Consider the following 26,899-nt stretch of genomic DNA (forward strand, 5'->3'; position numbering starts at 1 on the left):
CTCCAACTTTTATACTGGAGGTGTGAAGAAGGAAAACAAATGCAGTATCTGGTCAAAGCAAACGCTGGAAGAAATCTGTGCAGTTTCTGTGTGAACCCATTTCAGGAAGGGGGTTGCTAAGGACTGAGGGCTCCTGGGTGTGTTAGGTTGAATAATGGACCCTTGGAAGTGGGGATGCAGCTGAGAAGAGGTGAGAGGCTTTGGAGGTGAGAGACTGTCCAGAGCAGAGGCTGAGAGTCTAGGACCTGATGGCCCAGGCCTCACTCTTAGTCACTCCGATAAAATCCAACCCACGAGTAGGGCAGGTGGACGAGAAAATATATTCCTTGCAGAGGAAAAGCTACCTCTGAGGATGACAGGGCATAAAAATGAGAGATCAGGACCCCAAAGGGAAAAGGAATATCAGTGAAATAAATCAAACCATTAAGCATAAAGTAAGAGCACCTGAATGAGACATCCAGGAGCTGAGCATCTACTTTCTTTGAAGATGATCATGGAAATCCTTCCTTACACCTCACCATGATGCACAAACTATTCAAGAAAACAACTTACTGTCCATTGTTGTAATATTGTTTAGTTGCAAACAACAAAAAAAATCTTGGATGCATTGACAAATAAACGTGTGTGTGTGTGTGTGTGTGTGTGTGTGTGTGTGTGTGTGTGTGCATGTGTTCCAATTCATTCATTTAGTCTTTTGGTTGGATATTTCTCCCATTTTTGTGATCATTTTTGAAGATGTGACTTTATGACTTGAGTGCTTTATAAAGTTGTTTCATCCTTTCATCCTTACTTCTGAGCACACAGAAGTCTCTTTTTTTTGAGGGGGGGGGGTGTACTCAGTCTGAAGTCAGGGCCTCTCACTTGCATGGCTGTCATGCCGCCCATCCCCAAAGTTTATATTTTTATTTTCATTGCTCCAAATCTAAATCAAGATTTTCAGAGACTTACGTTCGAGTTCTCCTTTGATCTCATGATACTTAAGCACAGTTACCAATGTTTTTTCATGTGTATTGGTGATCTGTGGGGTTTTCCCCCAATAATTCTTGCCTCACTGCATTTTGATAAAAGAATGGGACAAACTGTTTGGGGGAAATTTATTGAGTTGTACATGGCCTAACTGTTAAATTAAAAATACTTTTAGGCATATTTATTCTGCTTTAGCATATTTTTCAGTCTTCTTTCTTAATCATTTTACTCACATTTTTGAATACCTATGTTCTTGCTTAGTGTATTTAAGCTAGGTTTACCAAAAGTAGATGTTTTAAGAGTCTCCTTACATCATTTTGTTCCTCCTTATATGTTCTGCACTTATTTTTATACTAATGCAATACCATATTGTTTAGTGAATGGAGATGTCTACCTGTTGCAATCTCATTTTGTAATCTTTTTCTACTGCAAAGAGTTCCCATTCATAGCTAAGATAACTGAACCTAAGAATAGTGGGACCAACTCCCCCCCCCCCCCCCCCACAGTGATGGGTCTGAACTCCAACCTGGGCCAATCTGAAGCTTTGAAAACACAGACACACATGTGTGTGCATGCACACGCACACACACACATACATACTTATTTGCCAGGGAGTTATCTTTGCACATATGGGAATCTATGTGAGAAGAATACATTTGTTGGCTGATGGTGGCTCATGCCTATAATCCCAGTTACTCAGGAGACTGAAATCTGAGGATCATGGTTCTAAAGTCAGTCTGGGCAGACAAATCTGAGAGACTCTTATCTCCAACTAATTCACAGAAAGCTGGAAGCGGAACTATAACTCAAGTGGTAAAGTGCTGGCTTTGAGTGTAGAAGCTGAAGGGACAGCACACAGGCCCTGAGTTCAAGACTCCGTACCAGCACACACAAGCAAAAATATCTATCTGAAGGAATTTCTATCTCTATTCTTGAGCCGACAAGATGATGACAAGCAAACTAGAATTAGAGGCTGAGTCATGCTGTCAGCGTGAAGAGCACCAACTCCCTCAGATGCATCGGACACTTGATGGCTGAGGGAGCCGCCCCCCCTTCCTTTGTGTCATCCTGTGTGAAGGTTCACAGTCCACATACCATCCTTCATGTTGTGATACTAACCGGTTCTCTATAAGAAATATAACAGTTAGTTCCCAGATAAATTGCCTCTGTGTATTTCCTAATCTGGAGGTCAATCAAGTCTTCCTGAGATTGTTCTACTCATTTAGCAAAGGCAACTTCCTATCTAATACTGGACACTGGCTCAAAAGCAAGGCTGTATCTTATAGTCTTAGTGTTACGGTGTTTAAATATTTCTATGTTACAAATACACCTACTTCATTTTATTCAATATGTAAATTAATTCAAATAAAATGTAAATTAGGCGATAATGGTGTGCCAAAAGTCTTATTTTCATACCGATAAGGACTGATGTAATTTCTTTCAAATAATAGTTTATGCAGATTCTACATGAATTCCAAACTGCCTGGAATATTATTGTTAACTCCTTGACTATTTTAATGAAAATGAAAATAAACTTGTCTGGAATTCATCTTCAAGGGCCACACAGGGTTCCACCAGATCTATTAACGTGATCAATTATTGTCAGATGTCTTCAGTGGTATCTGGACACCACTTTCCTTGTCAGCAGTACAAAGTGAGAACTGATGTTAAGAGACTGTGTACTTCCTTTCAAGATGCCAGTCCTTCCATCTGAGCACTGACAATTCTGACATAAAATGGAGAGACGGCGCTCACTAGATGCAAGCGCTTGCTTCAGAGCCTGTGAACAGTTTACAGAGAAGCTGAGAAGCAGCCCCTCCCCCAGAGCGAGCTGGGCACCTGGCATCCTGCTTCCCACAGGCTTTGCAAGCAAAACCCAAGGGCAATGTGTTATATAGCCTTAGTGAAGCCAGAGGGGCTGGAACCAGAGGTGCTTTCTGGTTTCTTCCTCCCCCTTCCTCCTCCTCCTCCTCCTCCTACTTTTTTTTTTTTTACCTTTTCCTCTTCTTGTTTTAAATATACCAATATTGTCTAGTAATCTCTGGACAGGTTTGTAGGAGAAAAGTACTGTTTTGGAGAATATGCAAATTTTATATATTTATACTTATACCTGTCAGGATACGGAAGCTAGAAGTTATTCTAATAAATGTAGGCTTGGATATAGGATTTAGGAGAATATAGTGATTCTTCTCTTTTTCTTACCAATCCTTCAACATATAAGGAAACATAATGATATGTGTGGGGGGGGAGGTGAGGGGGGTGTGTATGTGTGTGTGCACATCTCAACAGACATTAGCAAAGGAATTACTGAAGGATGGATGATGCCTAAAACTCTAGTTAGTCAGGAGACAGAGCTTGGGAGGATCAGCCAGGACATAATGACCTCATCTCAACCAATAAAAAGCTGAGTTTGGAGCCATGCCTGAAGTGGGTCAAAGACACTGAGAAGTGATGAAAGGAGGAGCAGAGATGCCCAGGGATTACTGGAGCTGCCTTGGACTACCTGTGGTCCTGGCTCCCCAACAACTACGTATGGCCAGTAGGATCCCACTAGGAAACCTGGCCTCTTACTTTAGGTTTACATTAATAAGAGCAATTTGCCCATCTTTTCATAGGTGAGCATAGGTTTACTTCATGTTTGAAAAACCTTATTTTAAGACCTGTAAGCTCACAACCTACCCACCTCTTTGAGCATTTGATCATTTCTACTTTAAAGAAGCCAATTGCTGGGAATTACTATTTGTTTTTCATAACCGAGATCCTGGAATCCTTAAACACCTGGCCTTTGCTCATCAGAAGCCCTCCTCCATAAAGAAATCTAAAGCTGGACAGTAGCATGACTAAACATAGGCAGTGCTGGAGCTGCCCCTGCATCTGTGAGGTCTGGGGGCAGGGCAATGGATCCAGTCTCTTCTTTCCCTAAGACTGTCCCATAGACCTCACAGTCATAATTCACCAGCCCACAGAACTGCCTGAGGAGCCAAGGAAGGTATTTGCTGTCTTTAATGGTTATTTATTTTTATGGACTTTGGGCTCAGTACCTTGTATTTGCTAGGGCAGGTATCTACCTTTTGAGTTACTCAGTCGTTATGGCTTTCATTCTTTTTCCAATAAGGCCTCTTGTTTTGTTCAAAGCAGCCTGATGACAATTCTATTTATGCTTCTCACAAACTGAGATGACAGAGGCAGGCTAATATGCCCAGCTTTTCACCAATTGAAATGAGGTCACCCAAACTATTTCCCCCCAGTCCTCAGCCTCCCAAGAAGCTAGAATTATAGGTGTAAGCCTCTGCATTTGCTCTTTAATTTAGCATTTATGGATACTACAATAAAATGTTTAAAGTGTTAATGTATATCTACATATGCCATTTGGGGTTTTTACCATTATGTAGCACAGTAATATTTGCTTTGATTCCTACAGTTTTTATTTCCATCTAGTAACTGGTCATTAATTGTGAATAAACCATCTGTGCATCATTTTACAAGTCAACAGAGACAAAACAGTACATTCTTATATGTCCATTTGTACTAATTTTCCTCTATAAACACCATCTACTCCACATTATTTTCAAACATTTATAGCACAAGTGAGAAGCTTCACAATTAGTTTCCATTATTTCACAAGCTTTAGTTTTTCTCCAAATGAATAAGAAAGGGAGAAAACAAAGCGAGAGGCCAGGTGAAAGGCAGAAAAGTGGGGGGGAAAGAGTTTCTAGAATGTTCTAAAAGAAAGCAAGACAGCAGAGTTATGGAGAGTATTTAGGTGAGGGGGCTCTAGGGAAAGCGGGAGTACAGTACAGTGAAAGTGCATCTGTTTGTTGGGGGAAAAATGAAAGATTCAAAGAAAGGACAAGGCTTTGGAAAATTGCTCAGGAGTCCAAGGAAACTCTACAAGGTCAGTGCTAGGAAGATAGCAGGATCTTATCAGCAGAGCATCAGCGACAGATAAAGGAGTGTGATGAAGCAGCTAGCTCCAAGAGACTCATTTGTGATGCCCCATGCTCTCGTTTATCTCGGAAACAGTTTAAGTAAGGAAAGACTTTACCTGTGATGTCCTGCATAACGTGGACCTCGGATATGGCCTATTCCTCGGCACCCAGGAGTAGGACAAACAGCTTGACCTGGAAGGACTTTCACATCATTTGCCCCTTCAGGAAGTAAAAGAACATACCTTGAAAACATCCTCATTAAAGAAGAACTTGGAGAGAATAAAATAAGCAAATGATGTTGAGACTTTACAAATTCAAAACAGTCACCTCAAAAACACTTACTGATTACTTGTGATGTGTTTGGAAAATGATTTAGCAGAAAGTATGAGTGCTATAATAAACAATACAGCACACCTAGAATCAGAGGATGAAGAAAGTGGAGAGGAGCTGAATTTTTTTTTTTGAAGTAGGAGGACTCACTTATTTCTTTCGAAGATTAATAATGACAAAAGCAATATACAAAGACATGAGACCCTGGGTACCTGCAACCTCCTCAACCAAGCTGGCTGAAGTGCATTCTCAACGCTGCCCCCAAGGCTCTCCCCAGGATTGCTCAAGTGGCTGCCAAGATTAGCACAGGAAGACCAACATTGATCTCACATCACTCCTGTGCTAAGCTCTAACCACTTCCACCCAACCAAATGCGACAATCCCAAGAGGCAGTCCACCCCCTAAAACTGATCAGAATGTACCCCCCAGTGCCTGTTCTGATTTTCCTCACTTTTTTCCCACCCTCAGTCAAACTCATGTGCACACACACACACACACACGCACATATGCACACACAGAGTACCTTAAACACCAGCTTATGAGGCAAGCACTCTACCACTAGGCCATGTTCCCAGCCCCAAACACCAGCTTAGAGCTAGGCACTGGTGGTTCACACGTGTAATCCTAGCTACTCAAGAGGCTGAAATCTGAGTATTGTGATTAGAAGTCAGCCTGGGCAGCAAAAATCCCTTGAGATTCTTATTTCCAATTAATCACACACAAAAAAAGCTGGAAGTGGAGCAGTGATGTAAGCAGTAGAGCACCCATCTTGACCTCAAAAGCTAAGGGAGAGTGCCCCTGCACTGGCACAGAATACCAGCTTGAGAAATATGCCATCCTGTTCTAGGTCTTGATTTCCCGGTCATCTGAGTACTCTCTTTCTCCCTCTCTAGCAGTCAGACTTCCATATCCTGCTCAACAAACTGTTTCTCCATCTTCAGCTCTGGTTTCCTTCTTCCCAACTCTACTTGCTTCCAGCTGGGGGCTAAAGGCATGCTCCCTGTAGCCCTCTCAGGAGAAACTTCCTTTTCTTCAGGCCACTGCACTGCTGCCCTTCTGAGGCTAATGACACAGGCTCCCGCTTGTTCCCTCTCACCTGGCTGTTCTGTCACCCAGAGAACCCAGGGAAGACTCTGGCACCCTAAACACCAAGCTCCACTCTTCATTTCTAGGAGTCAACCAACCCAAGCTGGCTCCACACCTGCCATGGTTTTCATCCACAGTGCCACACTAGCAGACCACTGATCTGCTAATCTCCAGTGAAATCTTCCCAGAGCGCATTGGTGAAGTCACCCCCCACACCATCTAAATGCTGTCATCACGCAAAATAGTTCCGCTCGGAACTCACAGAGACAACAGCCTGCATGAAGCAAAGACTAACTGCCTGCTCAGGAACTCAGGCTGCTGGCACTGCCTTCACCGGTAGATCTCCAAGTCACGATTTCCCATTTGCTTCCCCAGTCTCCTCAATGCTACCCTGTTGCCATGTATAACAGATTCTATCACTCACTGTTTGATGGCCCATTCACGCCCACTCCTTTACCTGGCAGATTTTTATCATCATGCCTATCCATAGGGGTAGGAAGCAAATCATAGGTCACTGAAACCACTCTGTTGCCCTGTGTATTGCATAACTAATTTCACCTCAGGAAAAAAAAAAGTATACATAGTGTTGACTAGTGATTAACAAATTACCACTGTCCCCAAATCTCCCACTCACTTCTACCCATTGGATCTCCACAGCTGAGCTTTCCCACCGCAAACTGAGCGAATGGGAGTCAGTGGACAAGAAGTCAGTCCTCACCCACCTATGTGTCATCATTTCCCTCCTCCCCATCCACGGAAATGTGGGGAGCACCCTCCCCTCCTCTTCCCAAAGCATGTATGCTTGGATCTCACCTCCACATTTCCCGTGGTCTTTAGTCTATAATACTGACTTACTGACCCACATTTAAATGTACTCCTACTTCATGAGTTATTAATAGAAAAAAGTACAAAGCATAATCCCTGAGTTGTTCACAGTTTGGTCAAAGGATGCAAAGAAATTATCTCTAGTCATGTGCTAGTGGCTCATGACTATAATCCTAACCACTCAGGCAGCTGAGATCTGAGCATCTCAATTCAAAAGCCAATCTAAGCAGAAAAATCTGTGAGACAAATACTTCCAGTTAATCAGCAAAAAGACAGAGGTGGGTGTTTGGCTCAAGTGGTAGAGACCCAGCCTTGAATGAAGATAGCCAAGGAAGAGCAGAAGGGCCCTGGGTTGAAGCCCCAATACCAGCATGAAGAAAAAAAATGTTATGTCTGTTTCCTCACACTTTGTTCTCAAACTGCATTAATCCATCTTCCACAATCTTAGCATGCCTTACACTGTGTGCCTTGGCACTGCCAATCAGTCACTGATTTCCTTCCTTTTTTAATTATTGATTGATTTTTTTCCCTAGTACTAGACTGTGAATTCGGGGCCTGAGCATTATACCTTAGCTTTTTCAAGGCTGGTGCTCTACCATTTAAGTCACAGCTCCACTTCTGACTTTGTGATGGCTAATTGAAGCTGAGAGTCTCATGGACTTGCCTGGCTGAGCTGGCTTCCAACAGCGATCCTCAGCATTCAGCAGTCTATGTAGCTAGGATTACAGAAGTGAGCCACCAGCACCTGGTGTAATTCCTTCTTGAATTTCTACTGCCCACTATTTTTGGTGATTGCACACAAGTTTCTCTTCTGCAGGGGAACATTCTTTATTCTCCTTTGCCAGGCTTCTCTCCTCTAGTTCAAATGTCAGAGAACCTCAAGGATGGCTCCTGGGCCATTTTATGTAGCACTGTTTACCAAATGGATGCAATAGGAATTAAGGTCCACTCAAGAGCTCCCATGGAATCTCATAAAAGTCATTCCTAATTCAACATGTCCTAAGTGAATTCATCATCCTGTCCCTCCACCTTCTTTTCCCCTAGAGCTGCTCATCTCAATAAGCTGCCTCCACTCCATGCCAGAGCCCTGGGTCCCTGGCATCCTGACACCTTCACATCACTGTACCCCAGACATCAATCAATCCTCAACCTCTTAAGTATCTTCTTAACTTGCCAACTTATCTTCATCACTATGAGACTGGCCTAACCTAAGCTACCATATCTTGTTTGGAGGATTTCAAGCGTCACTCCACTCATCTTAAGTGAATCTGCATCTTGCATTCAGGACAGCATTTTTAAATCACAAATCAAATCATATTGCTTTCTCCTTAACACCTTCACATGGCTTCAGTCCCTAAGAACTAAGCCCCAAATCCCTAGAGGAGCCAAGTTCCTGACGTAGCTTCTAAGTACATCTTCAAAGAGATCTAATTTTTACTCTTATTCAGTCTCTGCATCATACTGACATTCTCTGCACTTGAACCTGTTCCTTCAGAACTCAGGCATTTACATAAGGGATGTGTATCCTATTGTTACTGTGGATAACTCCTGTTTTTCTTTCTGATCCCAACTTCTATTTCACTTCCACAGATTAACCCCTAAGCATTTCCTTCAATCACAGATTAATTACCTGGCTAAAGTTTGTCTCTTGTAGTAGATTGTGAGTTTTAAGACCAAGTTGGTTTTACCAGCACTGGGCCTAAGACATACTTCTAGCTCTCAGTATGTACTTTTGTCATTTCTTCACTGACATGTTCTAGGAAAGAGGTTTGTATCACAATCAGAAATACACATTCAAGAGTGATTATGTTGTGTGAAAATTCTGACCATGGCCATCTCCCAGTGCACAGTGGTGCTAATGCATTCTTATTACATTTACAGAGCAAAAGAAAAGCATATGATAGAAACTGTTTACGATTCTCATGGCTTTGTGAAACACTTTAAAGTAGTAAGTAGAGAAAATAAGAGTTGCCATATTCAAAAGGACCTTTTGTAAAAGGATTAATTTTTTAAAAAAATAGAGGCATTGACATTTAAAAACTATGAGAAACTTCTTACAGGAAGAATGTCCAATAAACACATGAAGAAATGTTCAACATCTCTGGCCACAAAGGAAATTGCAAATCAAAACAACATTGGGAATCCACCTCATCACAGTTAGAATGGCCAATATCAAGAAAACTAACAATAATAAATCCTGGCAGAAATATGGCCAAAAGGAAACAATTACGCCATTGGTGGGAATGTAAATTTGTCCAACCACTCTGTAAAGCAGTATGGAAATTCCTCAAAAAATTAAACATAGAGGTTCCATATAACCCAGAAAATCTACTCCTGAGCATTTACCCAACTGACCACAAGCCAGTCCACACTAAAGCTACCAGCACAAGCATGTTCACTGCAGCACTGTTTCCCATAGCCAATATATGGAATCAGCCCAGATGCCCCCCATCCATCTACAAATGGATCAAGAAAATGGGTATATATACACATATTCATCTATCAGAAAGAATGATGTTATATAATCTGTAAGGAAATGGAAAGACTTGGAAAAATAATATTAAGTGAAGCAAGCCAGGCCCAGAGAAACTTGGGTTACATGGTTTTCCTCATTTGTGGTAGCTAGAATGTGCCTATAATCTATAAGTAAACACAGTGGGTGGTAAGCAAGTGGTTACAAATAAGTTGACTGAAGTAGAATAAACTCCATGCAGAGCACAAATAGTGTAATTCTTAAAAACAACAACAAAAACCTGTCAAAGCCCAATAAAAAATAAGTACCAGGAAATGGGTACTCTCAAGAAGTGAGGGTGTGGCAAAGGGGAGAGGGTTAGAAAGATGAAATGTTTCCAGAGAATGCAGACAAGAATTTATTGTATCTACCACAGAATTGATAAATATAAAGGAAGGGGGGAGCCAAAGGGGAGGGTAAAGATTTTGAATTGATGACACAGATCAAGATGCACTGTACACACAAACTGCTTTGTTAAAAGGAAAAAACATTACATACATAACCTAAAATTAAGGTAAGTAAGGGAAGGGGTGGGTTGGGAGGGAATGTTGAAAGGGTGATATTGATCAAAATGTACTATATTCATAAACTGCTTTGAATGGCAACTTCTTTACATACCTAAAGATAATCAAAATATTTAAAAAATAAAAATAGAGTTGTTATAGAAAAAACATAAAAGCATATTTAGGAATGTTTGACTGAATTTTTAATTTGATTTTCTTGAACTACATGGCCATCTATTCACTTAGAAATTATATATTGAAGGCTGGAGGTATGGCTCACACTGGCATAGTACCTAGCTTGCAAACAGGAGACCCGGAATCATATGGCAAATATATATATATATATATATATATATATATATATATATATATATATACAGTGAGAGGCAGAATTTGACCAATGAACACTGTATGCATGTATAGAAATGTCACAACAAAATCCTTTAAATATATGCCAATAAAATATATGGAAATGAAAAATAAATAAAAATAAAAACTATGATGTCCCAATTTAAAAATATGCTTGGCTGAGTACAGTTACTCTGACCTATAATCCAAGCTACTCTGGAAGCTGAGATCTGGAGGACTGTGGATCAGGACAAGTCCAAGCTAAAATATTCATGAGACCTCATCTCAATGGAAAAACCTAAAATACCTATTATCTAAGCTATACTGGAAAGCATAAATAGGGTGATCACAGTCCTGGCTGGCTTAGACAAAAAGAACCTATCTCAAAGGAAGAAAGGGTAAGAAGGTGGTTTGTGCCTGTCTAGCAAACACAAACACCTTAGTTCAAATCCTAGTATTTGTGTGTGTGAGAGATAGAGAAGATGAGAGACAGAAAGAGGAGAAACAAAGAGAGAGATAAAGAGACAGGCAGAGCGAGATGAAGAGATACAAAAAGAGCATAGTAAAGAAAGGAACTTATGAGAAAAGGAAGAAACTTCAGGTACACTCACTTCAGAAAAAGTTTATCTCAGAATACACTACCAACGCACCATCATAATAGCTTAGGATATTAAACTGATAATATTTTCCATCAGCCAGCTCAGATGCAATCCTATGTAGACAATATTCCACACACAGTGAGTGTAATTTAATATTGTTTTCACCACTGTTCCGATGCACATGATTAAATTAAGGCTTGAAGTGATATTTTTAATATTAACCAAGGCCTATTTATCTCCTGATCTCTGATGGGTACCATAATTCTCTCCTTGTTATAGCTGGAAGAAATGTTTGACCTTGACTATTGGGAGAAGACTTATCACATTAAGAATCACAGTAAAGGACATAAACTACGATGAAGTCTAAAAGAATATGAGATAATAATCCATAGAACCCAGCGATTTCCTCATTAAATTCTGAATGATGAAATGCAATGGGTTGACTCAATGGTGAATTGTACAAAACCCTCTCCTGGGGAAAAAGAACCTGTACATTATACTACAGCTTACATCATTGCTTCTAAGATAAAGGGAACCTATGATCAAATTCATGTTTTCTTCCATAAAATAATCACATTTTTTTGGTCAAGAATATCTTACTTGTAATTGGGCATTTACAGAACCAGAACTAGGTTTCAAGAAATATTTTCAGGTTCAAGTCATTTCTTCCAAAATACAGTACTTAATTTTGTTACTGTTTCTTGTCTCCTATTTTAGCCCTTTGCTAAAGCTATCTTCCTAGTTTATTTGCTTATCCCCTATCTATCATCACTTTATGTAACTTAATTATTATAATTGGAGTACTCACTCAGCTATTACTCAGGTAATGGTCAGTACAGAATGGCAATTTCATAGGTATATTTTAGGAATAAATCATGTCAACATTTAATATCTATATATTTATGAAGTGTGGGAAATCCTTATCACAACTCTGTGAATGATCACTATTTCATTCTCATTTTGGAGTTTCATTTTTCTGAAATTAAGCTCTGATCTTATCTCTCACACATACTTGAAGCTCCTTGTTAAATGAAGCAATATAAATAACTTCTGATTTATAAGACGCCTTCAGTGGAAATTGGACTCTGGCAGGAGTAAATCCAATGGCAAGGTGTTTATTCAAGGACAAAAAGGAATAAAAAATGGATTTATAAGCTAGGAATTACCTGAATAGAGAGTTCTGCTTCCTTTTTATAGGAGAAAGCAGTGGGATGTCCTCTTGGGTTCCCAATTCACAGCGAAGTCAATGGTTACTAAGATGGTGCGTTTGCCTGCTGTACCTCCTTCCTTGTTAACTAAACCCTAATTGTGCTCAGCAAGCAATGTGCCCAGCTAAAAGTATCACCTCTCCAGCCTTTCTTATAGGCAAACATAGTTATCTTGACACAATCAAGACCAAGAGAAGGTGCTCTGAGTCTGTCATTAAATGTTGAAAAAGGTAAAGAGCCTAGCACTGCTGTGCCTGCCTATTTCCCCATTCTTTGAATTTCTTGGAATACAGATTTAAATCATGAGGTGATAGCGCAAAGACAGGAAGCAAAAGTATGGGGGAAGGCAGAGAAACACAGAGCCTAGAGCCACCACATTTATTGTTAGCCTGGGGTCTACTCCCAGTGTTCTGTCAGGGAAGGAAAATAGTCCTTCCTTTGATGAAGCCATTGTAAACAAATTCTGCCTTACTTGCAAGTAAAAAGTTCTTAGGCTAAAACAGCAGTTCATCCCTGTTTTTCCTTTTGTGAAGTCAAACTCCTTGAAACAAACACCACAGTTGCATTGGACATTAGATCTATTGTCATGTAAAGATGATGGGATGTAAGCTATCATGAAAAAAATAAAGAAAAGAGATTGTACTAATCACCAGAAAATGAGAACCGGAACTGTCTCTCTCTCCTTATTTCAAAATGGCCCTAGTTGGTAACTGTGAGTGATGTAATGAAGACTATTTATTCCACCCACAATGCGTTCAAGGTTGAGACGTATCTCCTCTTCTTGAGAAGGATGCAGCATCCTCTCCAAATTGCTGCTGTATTTGGTATGAAGATGACCCAGAACATGATGATACTAAAGATGACTGAAGCCAATTAAGAGAATCTGTTCAAATACACAAATTCCATATGAATGCTGGCCTGCATCATTCTTCTCCTCATTTCAAAAGTAATTACTCACTGGGGGAAGAGTATGTGGCTCAACCTGGTTCAGTTAGCAAGCACAGTCTAAAGAAATGACATTAGCACTGGGTGCCAACCAATACCCACTAGAGGAAACACCAACAACACTATTTAAAAAAGGAAATAAACTTAAATGTCACTAAGAACAAACAAGATAATTTATTTCATCTGATTTTTAAAATAAAAAGAAGCACCAAGTGTTCACAATGCCACTTCTAACTTTTTGCTCACTATTTGGAGATAAGAATCTCACAGACTTCTGCCTGGGCAGGTTTTAAACCATGCTCCTCAGATCTCAGCCTTCTGTGTAGCTAGGATTACAGGGATGAGCCAGTGTCTTCTTGCTCCATTTTTCATTTTAATCAAGTCACTTAATCTTCTTCCTTCCCTCCCTCCCTCCTTCCCTCCTTTCCTCCCTCTCTCCCTTCCCTTCCTTCTTTCTTTCCCTCCTTCCTTCTTTGAATGCTATTGAGTTGTGTCAGTTGCTTATATGGACAGATATGAATGACTTATTAGATTATGATTTGACCAACTCATCCTGTAGGCTCTCTCCACTCCTTGTTTGTGAAACTTTTTAATTTGTTTTAGTCTCACTTGTTTATTTTTGCTTTTGTTGACTGTGCTTTTATTGTCACAGCCAAAAACTCGCTGTCAAAATCAATGTAGATAACCTTTTTCTCTATGTTCTCTTTAAAGAGTTTTGTAGTTTTAGATCTTACATTTAAATTACTAACTCATTTCAAGTTGATTTCTACATACGGTGTTTAAGAAAGATAAAGGCCGAATTTCAATCTCTCTATTTAGAGACAGTGGAATACAACCATTCATTAAAGAGCTATTCTCCCTCATGTGAATCTTTGACGTTCATGTAACAAGAAATGAATGGGGGAATAGGACTTAAGTAATTTCAAGCATGGGTAACTCTGTGTCTTGCTATGGCACTTGCTCTTTGGTTCCAGCATTCTTTCCAAATATGAGCAGTTCCTGGAACTTGGGGTGCTCTTGGTATTTAAAAACACTTATAATACGGCCCTCAATCCACTGCAAAGCCCTTAGGTATCCTCACATGGCCCACAGTCTGGGTCTGTGAAAGAGGGATGCATCTTAATGGGCTTTCTAGTACCCCTTACTAATGTTCACTAACACATTGTTGACCTTGCTTGCTGACTTTAGATCCTAACCCTACAGTTAGCTGTGATTCCACTGTGCTGATGGGTTTTTCCTGGTTGCCTAGCGTTGTAATTCAATTTGGTGGGAGGCATTACATAAAAGATTCCTCTCTTAATGACTCCGGGTACAAAGCAAGCTCATTGCAATAAAAAAGGAGGAGGATAACTTCAATGGAAATGCTGGTGGATGTTCTTGCCAATTTAAAAAAACATACTACACATTAAAGAACAAAAACTTCCATAATCATATTTCTCCTGCTCTGCTTTGCAATTCCTTGGGACAGGCGAAGCTTTTAATGTTCAGAAAAACAGTAGAATGAAGCAGCAGGAAAGACTGTGTGGATTGTGAAAAGGACTAATGTCTTAGAAGACAGGCTCTGCACTGCAGAAGAACAAGGGAAAGGATCTCAACAGTTATGTTGTGTAGGACCAAATACAAGTAAACCTAGACATGTTCTACAGAATATCAACTGATGGGGAGGACATAGCAGAAGGCCAGGCTGATGGGGCTGAGTGTAGCAAGCCTTGCCGGATGTGATGGTGGTAGTCAGAGTGGGTGTGACTCTGTAAACATGTTAATCCTATGAGTGGGGAGTGCAGGTAAAGATCAGTGGTTTCCATGGCTGGCAGTCAGGAGCAGAGAACGTTATTACCCCCCAAGAGGTGTGCAAAGTTCCCTGCCATCCATAAGGACAGAAATCTTATGTGCCCCAGGGACGTTATCTCCTTTGCTATTGAAAAATATTCTAGTATTCACTTTCTGATTTGAAATGAATATGAAGGCATACATGAGTGAATAAGTAAAGGCTTTTAGTTCTCAATTGCTATGAAGTTTTCAGTTCTCTGAGTCTGTCTTTCACTGAGTTCACTGGTTTTCAGGTTTGGGTATATTCAATGTCTTAGTTCTTGATGACAAAGTGAAATGAAAACGATCATAATCTTTATTATGGCTCTTTTTCTCATATGAGGAACATGTTTCTTTTACACTAGAAATGTGATTCTGAATTAAGAATCAAGTGGTTTAAAGATACATCTACTTGTAAAGCAACACGATTAAGTAAGTCTGTTTTTCTACCATCATGAAAGACAAATGAACACAACATTTCCCAAGAGACTAAGCACCTGCTAAGCTTGTCTTGACAGCAACACCTGGAGTTTCTCTCATCTACTACCTCTTGGGTTCACCATGACCCCTGATTCTGAAAGAAGACACTGCTGTGCCTACAAGAAGCATCTCTAAGATTAAGTACGAGTGTATTTGGCAGCCCACAGCGGCCTTGAGTTCCTTAACTGGCCAGCATATGGCCACAGCCTTTCTGGGTCTAGAGAGTGCATGCACTCAGGATTCAGGCTCCCACAGACTGCGGCACCCTGGGGACTTTATCATCAAGGTCTCCAGCATAGAACTGATGTCCCCAGGAATCTGCAAGTCCTCACACAGTAGTTAGTAAACTAGAGATCCCAAGCAAATCATTACTCAGTCAAAAACAGCAAAACCAAACTGATAGAAACCTTCCCTAAGTCCATCTAGCAGTCAACAATTCAGTGTGCCAGTTTCCATTACTAGGCACTGTAGGAAAACGAAGGACTGAGAGGCTTTTCTTCCCTGGGGTGTGTGATGGTCTTCAGAAGAGGGATAAAGTTTTTCTAGAGAAATCCCAAATGTTTCCCACTTCATGCAGGTCTCAATAAAGCACACCCATGTACTTGACTTCTATATGTTTGCAGCCAGAGCGGGATCATATCTGGGACAGGGTGACAATTTGACCATGCTGTCTGACCACTGACTTTGACTTTTAGAAGTAGGAAGTGCTTTTTCTTTATTTGGTTTGATTTTCTTAGTGGGACTAGAGTTTGAAGTCATGGCCCCAATGCTTACTACTGAGCCATATCATGGCTTTAAAAAAATTAATTTATTTATTGTCAAAGTGATGTACAGAGGAGTTGCAGTTTCATATGTAAGGCAGTGAGTAAATTTGTTATCAAACTTGTTACCTTCTCCCTCACTTTTCTCCTTCCTTCTCTCCCCCCTATGACCCCCCATGAGTTGTACAGTTGAATTACAGCATATAGTTTTATAGGTATTGCTGCTGCATTGATTTGCCTTTTACCCTTTGTCTCTCCATTTTGATGCTCTTCTTCCCTTCCCTACTTCCAATAAACATATATATATATATATATATATATATATATATATATATATATTACCCAGGGCACCAAAATCAGAAACAGTGACATCAGGGGTAAAACCATGGGGAAGAAAGACAAAAGAAAATGGCATAATTTCACATGGTATGTTGAAAAATAACGACAATGGTAAAACACTTATTTCCATAACTTGGATTTCATTTAACTTAGCATCATCTTATATATTCATATGTTCATAGATAGCTATTGAGCTATTATGATCTTCTGCTAGGACTATTCTAGACGTGTACTAATTATTACCAATGAGGGAATCCATAGAGTCCATGTTTCTTTGGGTCTGGCTCACTTTACTTAGTAAATGAGAATGGCCAAGAGACACATGAATCGGTGTTCAGCAGCACTGGCCATATAAGAAATGCAAATCAAAACCACATTGAGATTCCACCTCACCCCAGTAAGAAGGTCCATTATCAAGAAAACTAATAACAACAGATGCTGGAGGGGATGTGGCCAAAAGGGAACCCCCTACTACACTGTTGGTGTGAGTGTAAACTTGTTCATCCACTCTGGAAAACAGTGTGGAGGTTCCTCAAAAGGCTAAACATAGAGCTCCCCTATGACCCAGCAACCCCGCTTTTAGACATCTACCCAGAGGATTATAAGCAAGACCACACTAAAGCCACAAGCACAACTGTGTTCATCACAGCACAATTTACCTTTATGAAAATATAGAACCCTGCCAGATGCCCCTCAGTAGATGAATGGATCAAGAAAATGTGGTACATATAAACAATGGAATTCTATGCCTCTATCAGAAAGAATGACATTGCCCCATTCATAAGGAAACAGAAGGACTTCTACGGCTTTTTGTACTGATTATTTTTGAAATGGGGTCTTGCTTTCTGCCTGGGCATATACGAGGACCTGTGATATTCTTTGTGTGCTTCCAGCTATAGTTGAGATGACAAGTATGTACCCCTTGCTTCTACTGAGCTACTGTATTTTGAACTTTTCTGCCTGAGCTGGCCTAGAACAGTTATCCTCTTGATCTCAGCCTCATATACAGCTGGGATAACAGGCTCACATCATTTTATCCAGCTGATTTCTGGGAAAAGGTTTCGTGTAGATGCCCAATTTGGCCTTACATGCAATCCTTCCAATCTCAGACTCCCATATAGCTAGGATTATAGGTGTGAGCCACCAGCACTGAGCCAAGTGTTCTATTTTAAAGGTGTACAGAGCCGTACCTGGTCAAAATACAATCTACTATTGTCCATACATAGAATGATTAAGACTGCCTTTCCACACAGGTTGTCAACTGTGAACAGAGGCTGGTGGTACATGGAGTTATCTAGTTATGAGATGGTAGGAAATCGTCTGCCAAAGTGTTCTGAGCAACACAGGCAGACACTAAGTTTAGAACAAAGTAAATGAATTCTCCCCTCACACTTCAGAAGCTAGACATAGCATAAGTACTTCAAGAAGGAACATTTGAAACAGATAATATCATTAAGACTGTAAGTACATTTTGAAATGTATGATTTTTTCTTGATAAGTCTAACATGTAAATCTGTAATTAGGGGCTTTGAAAATAGCTAACTTTAAAAAAAACAATATGCTATAATTGTCTATTAAGTCAATGAGTACTCAGGGACTCTTAAAACTACTGATTACTTGCTTGCTGTGCTTTGGAAGAACAAGTACTTCCAGAAAGATTCCTTCTGAAATTCTCTTTAAGGTAGAAGGCGTTTGAAAGTATGGTACTACCTGCCTAATAACCTTTGTTTCTCAGGGAATTGACATACATCCCCAAGCATAATGATTGTTCCAGGTTTGGACTGCAATTGGACTAACTCTCATTTTTTAGAATTGAAGCAAATTTCCATCTTTGATTAAATAAAACTTTTGAATTCCACCGAGTTCCAAATGTTCATTAGGGAGGACTTTATTAATCATTCATTTTCACTCATTTCTGAATATAAACTAAGTATTTTATCATACTTTAGAGGATAAGCAATGGACAAGAGCATATGGTATATTTTCAAGTCATTCTGTTGTTTCATACAAGTTGCTGCATAATGAACTGAAATGAGCAAAAATGGAGTGCTATCTTTTATCTAGTTATGCTCTATTATGCTCACTGATGTTCAACAGTTAAATAGATGAGCAGTATTCCCAAGGTCTTCAATAAAAATCATAATGATTATGTTGCTGTCATTGTAGTGTGACTACGATTCTACTCCCAGTAATGCTTTAACTTCACTACAAAGCCCCATTTGATTTCCTCTGTAAGCAAGCATTATAATACTTCCAAACATAAATCAAGTAGAAGGTAAAGTAAAATCAGTGACAATATCATTTAGACATGGAGGCCAGCTAGAAGATCTCCTTTCCTTGCCTTTTAGCTTCCTATTTGGGTATGTTTCCTTTGTCACTTGCAGGGTTGTTTTGGCCCATGTTCCTCTGAGGAGGTCTGACTGAACAGTTCCATGATGACTCCTTAATAATTCATTCCACAAAACGACGGATAAAAACCAAGAGTAGTAGCATCTACCTGTAAGCTAACATTCTGGAGGCTGAGTCAGGGGGAAGTTAGAGGCCAGCCTGGGCTACAGAAGAAAAGGAAGAAACACAAGCAGGTTGCAGGCGAGAACCCAAGTCAGTCCCTAGAGATGTGTGTGACTTTGGCATCAATGACTATCCAACTCTCCAACAAGGAGAAAGTTTTGAAAGCTAGATCCTGGAGAAAACTGACAGGTATGATGCTCAGTATCTCCCCATCCATGAAACTTATAGGTCCATGGGGGAAAATGACAATTACAATAATGCAAACTGTGATGTGCACCCTGGAGAAAAGGAAGTGGTTATATGGGGGAAATAATGGTGGTGGTTGTTCTTAAATAATGTGGCTAGGAAGGGATTCGCTAAAGAAAGGACATTTGAGGTGAATTCTCAAGAGAAAGAGTCATTTATTCGAAGAGCAGGCAAACAATTTTAGACAGACAAGATAGCGTATTCAAAGGCCAGGTGGTAGAAAGAGCTTGTGTTTAAAAACTGAACAGAAGTGTACAGCAGACCAGAAGCAGAATAAAGACAAGGAGGCCTGAGGGAGAAAGGAAGAGTAGCGAGAGAAGGAAAGCAAGAAAGGAGGGAGGGAAGAAGGAAGTGAGGAAGAGAAGAAGGGAGAGAAGTTCATGAATGGTGGCTATTTCTATCTGATTGGATAACCAGAAAGCTATTGACCAAATCAGTGAGTACCATTTTGTTTCACTATTAACATACTTAAAATGTATTTTAATTTTTATTTAATGATCAGTAAAACCAGTTCTCAACTGAATTTTGTTTAAAAGATATGGGGTAACAAGTTTGACATGAAACATACTCACTACCTAACATATATAACTGTTATCCCTCTATACATCACCTTGACAATAAAATTAAATTTAAAAAAATCCCCCCATGCCAAAGATCTGATTATCATGTCTAGATCAATAATATGGAATGTCTTGAATTATCTTCACTGTTACTCAGTATTAACTCAATGACCAGCAACCCCTTTCTGGACTGTGTACAATTTCACTAAGTATCTAGGAGAAAAAAACCCACTGGCTGTAAAAGTTCTAGGAAGTAATATCAACTCCTAATTTTCTGGGCCAGTGAAAAGAAATCAATGTGTCTATGCCTTCTGGCTTGGCCCTGCTCTCTGCTTAAGGGTCTCTGGGTGTCAGGCATTTCCAAAGTAGTTGGGGTGGTAGTAGATTCCCCAAGGCTTCAGGGCCCAGTTGTAAAGTGATCAGCCCAAAGGCAGACCAATACAGAATACAAATCTAAGTCCAAGATTTTCTAGCTCCAAAGTCTATCACTATGTTCCTCAAACTTGGATAAATCCTACAGCAAGAATTGCTGGCCACTGCATTGGGCAATGGAGTAGGGCCACCTTCAGGTAAATAATGAATGATGTAGGCAAAGTAGTGAGCTGTATTATAGAAAGTCCATGTCAGATATGGCTGGGGTTGTGGCTACCAAATAATGTGACTAGGAAGAGTCCCAAAGGCGATCTGCTGAGATGGCTTGCAGGAAAGGATTTTGCTTGAGATATTTGATGTCTTTCTAAGGATAGTCAAGAACGCCATAGCATGGGGCTGGGGATGTGGCCTGGTGGCAAGAGTGCTTGCCTCGTATACATGAGGCCCTGGGTTCAATTCCCCAGCACCACATATATAGAAAATGGCCAGAAGGGGCGCTGTGGCTCAAGTGGCAGAGTGCTAGCTTTGAGCAAAAAGAAGCCAGGGACAGTGCTCAGGCCCTGAGTCCAAGCCCAGGACTGGCCAAAAAAAAAAAAAAAAAAAAAAAAAGAACTCCATAGCATGACAGAAAGATCATCTGCTCAACAGCACCAAGGCTTAGTTACTTCCAATTCTGAGGTTAGCAAAGCACCACCAGGAAGGGCTACACATCAGATAAAAGAGATAAACACAGAGCTCTCCCAGAATCAAGAAGAGGCAATGGAATAAGAAACAGGAAAACAGCCAGAGGAGCCAGAATCACTGGGTCATCCACAGGGGACTTCCTGCTGGTTAAAGAAGAACAACCAAGTTCTTGTTCCCCACAAGCTATTCCCAGACACTGTCTCAAGAATTTATATTCAAACTGGGCCCTCATGCCTGTAATCCTAGCTACTCAGGAACTACTCAGGAGATGTGAGGATCAGGACTCAAAGCTAGCTCAGGCACAGAAGTCTGTGTCACTCTTATTTCCAATTAACCAGCAAACAAGCCAGGTGTGGAGCTGTCACTCCAGTGGTAGTTTGTTGTCCTTCAGTAAAAAAGCAAAGGAAGACCTCTGAGGACGCTGAGTTCAAGTCTCAGTAACAGCAAAGTCCCAAATTATTCTGCTATGGTACACACATTTGTATAGAACTGAACTTAATGGCACACACATTTGTACACAAGCTGGGAGCTGCAACACACACATACAAATCTTGACTCCCTTTGGCAATGAGATAAATGGCACAAGCCAAATGGAAACAAAAGGGACTATCATTTATTCAGAAAGATCTGAAATTTTAATAAAGTCCACTAAAATTTGTATGAGAACCAAGGAACTCCAATTATGCTTATCCATGGACAACTTCCTTCTCTAGAAAGAGTACCCCTAGTTCAAGCCCCCTGTGTACTTCTGAACCCACCTCAGCCCTGCTTCTCCAGGCCCACCAGGGATAACTCAATGGTCTCCAGCAACCATCTTAACAGTAAATTAGCAATGGAGATTTAATTTAGTTCTCACTCATTAACAAGCAGCTGTCTGATTTTTAATTCTATTTTCATACGTTTGTAAGCTACAGCCTTTTCAGATTTAATTGGAATCTCAAGAAGAAACAAAGCATACACACAAATAGAGAGAATGCAATCTATGTAAAAGTGGATGTCATGTATATATGTATTTTTCTCCTTTTGATTCTAAATTAATTATTACAGTCCTTGCTGTACTTATTTTCAGAAAGGGGAGACATTCATAAAGACAAAGCAGTGAGAATAATAAATTAAAACATCCCTTCATCATGCTTCCTTTTACACAAGATGACTGGCTTGTAGCCTGCTGTGATTTCATTTGCAAAAAATTCACTAACTTATGTTGATACAGTAAGTAAAACTCAAGTCAGGTTTCAACTGTATAAAATGGTAGGATAGGTTAGACGACAGCTAAGACTTTCTCTGTGCCCTCCACTTTTAATAGTCTTTACAATGTCTGATCAATAAAGTGGTAATATTATATACAATAAAGTGCTAAAGACAATTTGTTGAGTCACATAAATAAAAGTATAGAATGCAAAAAGTATCTGAACATTTGAAAATATCTTTACAATATGAATGATGACTTTTTGTTCATATGTGATAAAAAAAATACGGTGTGCCTTTGTAGATTTATTATAAAATACAGTGGCTTTGTTCTAATTATAAAGGATCTCAGATGGTATGGCGAGAAAAGTTGAGTTTAATTGTCTGAATAAAATCAACTCTGAGTGACAAAAGCATTCAGAAATACAAGATGGCCATCCGTCTGTCCATCCAATGTCATCCATAAAACCCAAGACAGAGCGATCACTGCATAGCAGCGGGTTTCTTGCCACATGCCCCGACAAGCCCCGGGGCTGTGATCTCTCTGCATGAGACCTGGCGTATGAGGGACCGCCACAGACATGTGACATGCTATCTTCTGCATTTTGGGAGGCCGTCTCAAGGCTCTGTGGGTGAATCTCTGAGGTGTAAATGAAGGCCAGGGAAGATGTGGTGGTGACCCGTGAAAGGCTGATGGAGCAGCCTTGTGTCCAAGCATAGGAGTGCAGAGCACAGAGGGCACTGTCACCAAAACTGGAGACAATGACGTGAGTCTGGAGACTCACAGCAACTATTTCAGGAAAGAAATGAGAAGACACAGTCATGAAACCAGTGCAGGGTCCAGGGACAAAAAGATTAAGAACTAAATAAACAGTAGGATCAATTTTGGAGTGAAAAGAGAGGAAGACAGGCTGGAGGTAGGGGTACAATTTTGCTTTTCCAAGGTGGCATAGATGATACATAGTAAGCCACACAATGAACATGCCATAATGTCTTTGTATTTAAAAATCAGTAAGGCACCAACTTCATTAACATACTGATCATTGATGAATTCACAGCCAAATGCACTCGGAGGAGTTGGTACCTAGCTAGTGAAAGTAGTTACTGGGGATGCCTCTGTTGTTCTACCTTGTCTCTTGGTCTGTCCTCTCTGCTCTGGTGTCCGCTCTGGTGAGGTAAATGGAAGCTCCCTACTCTCCTTACCTAATGCTGTTTCTGTCGTATGAAGACCTAGAAGCAGCCAAGTCAGCTGACCATTGGCTGAAATCCTTGACCATGAACCAAAAGAAAGCTCTCCTCCTTTAATTATTTTCATCCAGCATTTTGTAATCACAATAAAAGGCTGACTAAATATGGGGTACAGGAACCCTATAACACTGCCAACAATACTCAGAAATCAATGTCTTATAAAAGAAATAAATTCAAACATTTGGAAAATGTCAGTCATGTTAATATTAAGTCAGTTTCAGAACTGTAACCATTCATAATGGACATACTTTTATATGCAAATAAAAATCTCTGGTATGTTATATTTGTTCAAGGTGGTTGAAACTAACTGAGCACATGCTATGAGCCAGGCAGTTTTTGAAGTGCTAAGTATACATTTATCTCATTTCACCATTATCAATTTATGAGTCAGACGCTGTTCTCTCTATTTTATAGATAAGGAAACTGAAGTATAGCAAAAGGGAAAAAACCAACTATGAAAGTAGTAGAACTGAGATTCAAATTCAAGCATTTTGACTCTATTTTTTCCAGATTAATACTAAACTACATTTCCTTTCAAATTTGCATTTTCAGATCTTTCCCAGCCTCAGGAGGGTCATATTTGGAGAATAATTTCAACTATGCAAATGCTGCATGGCAGTGAGAAGGAGACTGGAGATGTGACGGATTCTGGAGGAATCACGTGGGAGAATCAACAGAACTTGAAGGCTGCTGGTATGTGTGCAGTGAGGGAGAAACAAGAAGAATGTCACGCCTTGAAACACTGAAGTAAGGTGGGGAACTCAGGAAGTGGGTTTGGGGAGCACTTGATGCATAGACATCAGGCCGTCAGGCTGCTCAGAAGACATTCAAGTTTACGAGCCAGGTGGGCAGCTTCATGAAAGAACAGGCAATGGGGCAGGTGGAAAGAAGAGAGCTATCCCCTTCCCTATAATGCTGATCAGCCTCCCCGCTGCCTCCATCTGAAATCATTCCTAGTTGAGAAAATCACTGTGTGATGAATGGATGAGGATGTGAGAGCTTAATACAAAATGAGAACCATCTCCCCAGCATGCGGGGGTGGAAATTCAGGGAGCTTACTCAGTGGGAATCAAAGAAAACCATCAAGCACAAAAATTGGCCTAATTTCCCAATCTGGAGTACTCATAGAGTGTTAACCATGGTGTCACCCCAGATTTCCATCCTTTGTGTGCAAAGCCTGTGCTTGTCAAGACACGAGTGTACCAGGGCTGGCATCTCAGTGACTCTGCAGGGCTTCAGGACCCTTGACCAGTGAAAAACTGCCCATCGAGTTACTTCCTTGAGGATGCTTCTCACTTGTGAGGGGAGGCTGCCCCACATTCCGCGAGCCCTTTTAGGTCTCGAGCTCAAGCATCATCTGGTAGGCTCATCATCAGATGCCTCCATTGGGAGAATCACAATTTATCTTTACCCCAAGAAGCTGAGGGGAAAGACGAGAATCAGGGAGGAAATGAAACCAGCATAGAATGGAGAGCATTTGCACTGATGTCTAGAACTTGTTATTATTCATGTCAGCCTAATCAGATCAGAGGGTTCCTCCAGACAAAAGAATCGGGTATTTTGGTTGAATGCTCATTAGAATTTAGAATGCTTAATTTCCTCCTTAACTTTAAGCGCCTACCAAGGCAGAAATAATGACGATAGCAATAAAATAGAAGGGTTTCGACATTTTTACAATTTAAAAAATTTCAGATTTCTAAAAGTTAAAATGTTTTTCTAAAATATTTTGTGATCTATTCTATAAAATTAAATTACATTGGGATTCTTTTAAAAAGTGACTTCAGCTAAAGTCAATGATCAGCATTAAATGGGTTTAATGATGCTGGTTCTGTTTTACAAGCTAAAATATAGAAAATAAAGATTTCCTGGAAAAATATCATGAGAACAATTTTCTTAGTGATTTTACCTTTTATGTATATAAAAAATGCCCTTTGAGACTTATTTGTCAACCACTGGCTTTCAGTGTAGATGTGCCGATGATTAATTCATCTCTCCTTCATTTTGCTTTTAAATATCTATAATGACTGAATAAGGAACGTCAAGCCTGGAGTTGGGGGTTAAGCCCTTCAAAGCAACTGTGAACAGAGTACTTACAAAGTGGCACTTCCAAGGGATGTCCTGTTACATCACACCATCCAATGGGGTGAAGGTCCGGGCTGTCTACACCCATCCAATAGTCATACTTATGGTCCCAACCATCAAAATGAACCTGTTAAAAGGAATTTTGAACAATTACTATTCGGCAATTAGCATATCACTTATTCCTTTGTCAAAATATTTGAAAACAGATCTGAGGCTGAGATTGAAATTATATGAGTCACATCTTGCAGCTGAAACAATACTTGAAACCTACCATCTTACAGCCCTCTAATCTAGCCAAGAAAGGTTCCTGTACCAATTTTTCAAAGAAATCTGAAAGGCTTGGAAATGAAAATCAGACTTTAGAGGCATAAGACCAATCCATTTCTCCAATAAGATAAATCCCATGAGGCTGTTGAGAAGACACTTGCTGTCCTGAGTGAGTGAGTGTCCTGGTAGCCATGGCTCACACCACGTCAGCATCATAGCAAGAACAGACACAAGTACCAGCCTGGGATTGATGAAGCCAGAGTCCAGGGTGCACAGAAGCAAGAAACCCCCAAATCCTCATGAAGAAGAAGATGCAGAGCAGGAACAATGGACACAAAGAGAGAAGGCACAGTACATCACTAGGGCAGAAGGGTGCTACAACGATCCTGATAACTATGAAAGGACAAAGCATCAACAGGAAGCCTTCCATGGAGCCCTGGGTGCAGCCATCCACTTGGTAGAAGTTTAGATGAGACTCACTTATCACCACTTCGTATTCTACCTACCAAACATACACAATGCTGCACACATTTGAGCAGGCCTAAGTCATAATATTAAAAGTCAATTCTTACTTCTCAATTAACAGACTCCATGTCTTAAAAGTTTAATTTCTGGATGAAAATGTCTTTTTTTTTCTGTGTGTGCAAGGAAACACAAGCATGAAAAGAGGTTATTATATAATTCATTTATTCTCTGATGTATTTGCAGGTTTTAGTTACTCAAGTTTAAGGGAGAATCTGTGTTTGGTAATTCAAAAAGAATCCTCATTAGTTTTTGCTTTTGAAACTACTTTGAATAAATAGAATAAGGTGTCCATCACAATAGGATATCTAAGATTCAGGACATAAAGAAAAAAAGCAAAATTATATTTCTGAGTCCTACTATCTTTTTATAAGGCAACTTTCTTCTGATGATTCCAAAGCATGGTTTCCACACAAGCGTCATCAGCACCTTGGACCTGTGGCAGGGATGGAAATCCCTGGGCCCACCCAACCCCACGGGATCAGGAGTTCCTACACATGTTCCAGACACCACCCTCTGTGAACTCTCACGAATGTATTTATCCCAGGCTTTGGCTTCTGGGCAGGCAAGAAGGTGATT

At 40.2% G+C, this 26,899-nt stretch overlaps 1 protein-coding gene across 1 annotated transcript in view; it reads right to left on the reverse strand.

Annotated features, from left to right (window-relative positions):
• Positions 1 to 26,899, reverse strand: part of L3mbtl4 (L3MBTL histone methyl-lysine binding protein 4) — a 293,901-nt gene that overhangs the window by 132,764 nt on the left and 134,238 nt on the right. The window contains exons 12-13 of the mRNA XM_048363591.1: positions 25,544 to 25,658; positions 5,012 to 5,114 (exon numbers count right to left, since the gene is read on the reverse strand). Coding sequence (XP_048219548.1) covers positions 5,012 to 5,114; positions 25,544 to 25,658 — 218 coding nt within the window. The remainder of the gene's footprint in view (positions 1 to 5,011; positions 5,115 to 25,543; positions 25,659 to 26,899) is intronic.

This window comes from Perognathus longimembris, chromosome 15 (assembly GCF_023159225.1).
Source record: "Perognathus longimembris pacificus isolate PPM17 chromosome 15, ASM2315922v1, whole genome shotgun sequence".
Lineage (NCBI taxonomy): Eukaryota > Metazoa > Chordata > Mammalia > Rodentia > Heteromyidae > Perognathus > Perognathus longimembris.